The following is a 5,000-nucleotide window of genomic DNA, read 5'->3' as shown; positions in this document are numbered from 1 at the left end:
CATGTACACACACACACACACACACACATGTACACACACACACACACACATGTACACACACACACACACACATGTACACACACACACAGATACACATGGTGCCAGGCTGTGCTGGCAGACGTGTCTGTGTGTGTGTGTGTGTGTGTGTGTGTGTATGTGTGTGTACATGTGTCTGTGTGTGTGTGTGTGTATGTGTGTGTACATGTATCTGTGTGTGTGTGTGTGTTGGGCCTCCTGCAGCTTTAACGAGCGGTGGCGGCGCTCTAATGAAGCGTCTGTGGCGGCGAGGAGGCGTGAGAGGAGACGCAGGTCAGCGAGCTTTACGGCCTCCTCGTCTTCATTAAGCTAATCGCTAACACGCCGCAGGCTGAGTCATCGCTCAAACATGTCCGCCATGTTTCCCACAATCCTCCGTCATACCTGCAGAGTAACGCCTACAGCTGGATTCTGTTCTGCAGGGGCGATACTAGACCCTCTGCTTAGATCCATTAGGGGGGCCCTCCACCCAGCGCTGATCCCCTTCACGTCTGTTTTCATGTTTCTGTTTCCTCTCCTCAGAGGGGGCCCCCTTAGGGAGGTTTCCTACTGTCATTTTCACATTCTGAGCCACTGCAAGACCCCATACGGACCAAAGTCTGGTCTCTGAAGAGGTGCTAGATCCCTTCCTGAGACTGGCAGGCTTTTGGTCTGTTTGTTTGGTTTCAGGATGAGACCAGGACCAGGACCAGGGTTCAGATGTTTGAAACAGGATCAGAGAGCGGGTTTTGTGGGTCGTCATGACGGACCAACAGCTGGGAAACATCTGGAGGTCTAAAGTGGATCAGAACTCTGCAGACGGTCTAAAGTGGATCGGAACTCTACAGACGGTCTAAGGTGGATCGGAACTCTGCAGACGGTCTAAGGTGGATCGGAACTCTGCAGACGGTCTAAGATGGATCAGAACTCTGCAGACGGTCTAAGGTGGATCAGAACTCTGCAGACGGTCTAAAGTGGATCGGAACTCTACAGACGGTCTAAGGTGGATCGGAACTCTGCAGACGGTCTAAGGTGGATCAGAACTCTGCAGACGGTCTAAAGTGGATCGGAACTCTGCAGACGGTCTAAGGTGGATCGGAACTCTGCAGACGGTCTAAAGTGGATCGGAACTCTGCAGACGGTCTAAAGTGGATCAGAACTCTGCAGACGGTCTAAGGTGGATCAGAACTCTGCAGACGGTCTAAGGTGGATCGGAACTCTGCAGACGGTCTAAGGTGGATCAGAACTCTGCAGACGGTCTAAGGTGGATCGGAACTCTGCAGACGGTCTAAAGTGGATCAGAACTCTGCAGACGGTCTAAGGTGGATCAGAACTCTGCAGACGGTCTAAAGTGGATCAGAACTCTGCAGACGGTCTAAGGTGGATGAGTGAGGACGTCTGAGTGACTAAATACCAAGAAGACGACAAACATGAAGGAGATTCATGTGGTTTCCTCAAAGTCTAATTATGTTGTGTGTGTGTATTTGTGTGTGTGTCTGTGTGTGTGTGTGTGTGTGTGTGTGTCTGTGTGTGTGTGTGTGTGTGTGTGTCTGTGTGTGTGTGTGTGTCTGTGTATGTGTGTGTCTGTGTGTGTGTGTGTGTGTGTGTGTGTGTGTCTGTGTGTGTGTGTGTGTCTGTGTGTGTGTGTGTGTGTGTGTGTGTGTGTCTGTGTGTCTGTGTGTGTGTGTGTGTGTCTGTGTGTGTGTCTGTGTGTCTGTGTGTGTGTGTGTGTCTGTGTGTGTGTGTGTGTCTGTGTCTGTGTGTGTGTGTGTGTGTGTGTCTGTGTGTGTGTGTGTGTGTGTGTGTGTGTCTGTGTCTGTGTGTGTGTGTGTGTGTGTGTGTGTGTGTGTCTGTGTGTGTGTGTGTGTGTGTGTGTCTGTGTCTGTGTGTGTCTGTGTGTGTGTGTCTGTGTCTGTGTGTTTGTGTGTGTCTGTGTGTGTGTGTGTGTGTGTCTGTGTGTGTGTGTGTGTCTGTGTCTGTGTGTCTGTGTGTGTGTGTGTGTGTGTGTGTGTCTGTGTGTGTGTGTGTGTGTGTCTGTGTGTGTGTGTGTGTGTGTGTGTGTGTGTGTGTGACTATTGTTGGTTTGACCGCAGATTGTTCCTCTTGTTTTTGCTGTGTTTCGTCTGACAGCGATTACACCGACCACATGAGCTAATCTCTGCAGCCGAGTGTGTGTGTGTGTGTGTGTGTGTGTGTGTGTGTGTGTGTGTGTGTGAGTGTCTCTGTGTGTGTCTCTGTCTGTGTGTTTGTGTGTGTCTGCTCTGTTGAAATCTGTGACTCCTGGGGGGAGGAGTTGAAGTTCCTTCATTTCAAAACAATCCTTTAAATCACGACTCAAGCTGTTTTCACACCAAACATGTTAGCAGTTAGCATGCTAGCATAAAGTTAGAATTAGCACTTAGCATAAAGAACCTGAGAGGCTCACATTAAAAACTACTGGACACTAAAATGTGTCTCTTCTCTCACCGTGTGACAGCGTTCTTCACGCCAGGCTGGATGAGGTGTGAGAAGTATTCCTCCACCACAGAAGAAGTCAGGTGTTTCTTCAGGTAAGAGTAGAAGAGGGGATGGCGAGCGATCACTCCTGCAGAGAGACAGAGGACGATGAGAGGTCAACAGAGGGGTCGGTTCAGCTGGGGTTTTAAGCTCTATTTCCACATCAGGGCTGAGTGAGTGATCACTGAGACAGAACTGTAGTACCAGAACCTGAGCAGGGACTTATTATGGGGTAGACCCAGGAACCTTTTGTAGGTCCCTGCAGTGGGAACACCTCCAAAAGGTTCCTGGTCCTGTGGGGTAACCAGCTCTGGTTCCTGGTCCTGTGGGGTAACCAGCTCTGGTTCCTGGTCCTGTGGGGTAACCAGCTCTGGTTCCTGGTGCTGTGGGGTAACCAGCTCTGGTTCCTGGTCCTGTGGGGTAACCAGCTCTGGTTCCTGGTCCTGTAGGGTAACCAGCTCTGGTTCTCTCACCGATGTTTGCAGAGTCTCCTTTGTCCCCGCTCCGGGTGTAGGCCAGCTCCTCCAGTCTGTAGCTGTGTGGTCCACTGGGCAGCTCTGCATAGAAACCAGAACACGTTTCAGCAAACGGTGATTAAACAAAGAACGCCTTTTTATTTCTCCTCGTTCTCCAGCCGGCTCTCTTCAGCTGCTCAGGTCTGGACACATTTTTAATGAGTGTGTGAAAAGTGTTTGAAGCCTCACCTGGAAAAACAAAGTGAACAGATTCATTAGAGAGAAGAAAGGCTCTTCCTACTCTGACAACAACGATGTGTGAGGATACTTTGATATGTCGGGATCGTAGATGGACGGTCTGCCTGAACGCCCGATCCACTAAGGTTTACATGTCTCCCTTCAAGGTCTGGAACCAGGTCCTGCTGCCTTTGGATCACTACATCTGGGCTTCCCTCTCTGACATGTTCTGCTTTAAAGACCAGCTGTAGCGTTATGCAGACGATCTCCTTTTATACCTTTCTAATCCCAAACGATCGACCCCCTTACCGGCTCTGATTCAGAACTCTAGTATCACACTAGTCCATGAACTGGACTTCAGGGGTCAAACGTGCTCGGGCACAGTACCGCTCTCGTGTGAGTGCGCCCTATGACCGTGTCAACCTCAGATTCTTACTCTCTGCTGAACGTCTCTGATGATCATGTTGATTTTTAAATGAATCACATAAGAGAAGTTTGATTATTACTGCCTGTGTGTTGGTGATCCATTAGTGATGTCTGCTTCAGTTTACTTCTTGCAGGATGAAATGACAGCTCAGCGGTGTGTGTGTGTGTGTGTTTAGTTAAAATCAGATGAATATTCAGAGCAGCAGCTCCGTCTCTGCTTCCTTCTTTTAAATGTGTTTTTTATTCTCTTTCTTTGTTTTTGTGACTGAAGAGGACTTCCTGTTCTCAGCCTGGAATGTGAAGACGGTGGAGACGCAGCCAGGACTCGGACTGTGTGTGTGTGTGTGTGTGTGGAGGTGCTCTAATGAAGCGTCTGACTTGATTTTCACATATTTCTGCCTTCAAGTTTCACCTGAACGAGCTTCTGTTCTCTTTGTCAACAAAAAGACGTTTCTGTGCTGCGTCAGACCGACGTCATTCAGAGTCTGTGTGCAGCATTCAAGGAGTCTCTGAGTGTGTGTGCGTGTGTGAGTATGTGTGTGTGTGTCTCAGAGTGTGTGTGTATGTGTGTCTCAGAGTGTGTGTCTTAGTGTGTATAGCCATGTGAGAGCAGCCTTAGTGAAAGGATAAAAAAGGCCCAGCATGTGGTCTTTTAAAGGAATTAGAAATAACACACACACACACACACACACACACACACACACACACACACACACACACACACACACACACACACACACACACACACACACACACACACACACACACACACACACACACACACACACACACACACACACACACACACACACACACACACACACACACACACACACACACACATGCTGTTGATGTGTTGGATGTGATTCTGTGGTTTTAATGCTTCTTTATTGGTTCAGGTTGTAAAGTTTTAGCAGGTAAAATCAGTACCTGCATCATTTAAAGCTCTCGTCTCTCCTGGTGTCAGTGTGTGAAACACTCTGCTGCTGTCTCTTTAAGGCCTACTCTCTTCTGATTGGCCAGTTCTCTGGAGGGGGGTCAGAATGCTGCAGGGCTGCCAAGGGAGGGGTTTGTTACCCGCTTTTTCAAGGATTCCTGGAACCTAATCCAGGATCTTTTAAGGTCCCTTTAAAACCTTAAAAAGATCTCCAGACCCTTTCAAAGCTCCCGCTGTGCCGCGCTTCTACGACGCTGTGACCTCAGACTGGGGCGCCAACATTAGGCCATTGATGAATCTATATGAACGTATAAAGACGTGATGCCTGCTGAGGCGATGGCGCTTCTGTTTGTTTACCTTCATCAGGTAGCTCCTCCTCCGAGCTGGGAGGGGCCTCCTGCTCATGTGTGTCAGGCTCCGCCTCTGTGAGAGAC

General features: G+C 49.2%; 1 protein-coding gene across 1 annotated transcript in view; it reads right to left on the bottom strand.

Moving 5' to 3' along the window:
* lratb.1 (lecithin retinol acyltransferase b, tandem duplicate 1) overlaps window positions 1-5,000 on the bottom strand; it is a 26,246-nt gene that overhangs the window by 2,089 nt on the left and 19,157 nt on the right. Inside the window, exons 16-18 of the mRNA XM_061031260.1 lie at window positions 4,924-5,000; window positions 2,985-3,068; window positions 2,482-2,599 (exon numbers count right to left, since the gene is read on the bottom strand). The exon at window positions 4,924-5,000 is cut by the window's right edge and continues 32 nt beyond it. Of these exons, the coding sequence (XP_060887243.1) occupies window positions 2,482-2,599; window positions 2,985-3,068; window positions 4,924-5,000 (279 nt within the window). The remainder of the gene's footprint in view (window positions 1-2,481; window positions 2,600-2,984; window positions 3,069-4,923) is intronic.

Source organism: Labrus mixtus, chromosome 23 (genome assembly GCF_963584025.1).
Source record: "Labrus mixtus chromosome 23, fLabMix1.1, whole genome shotgun sequence".
NCBI classification, from domain to species: domain Eukaryota; kingdom Metazoa; phylum Chordata; class Actinopteri; order Labriformes; family Labridae; genus Labrus; species Labrus mixtus.
This window is presented reverse-complemented; position numbering and strand designations above follow the sequence as displayed.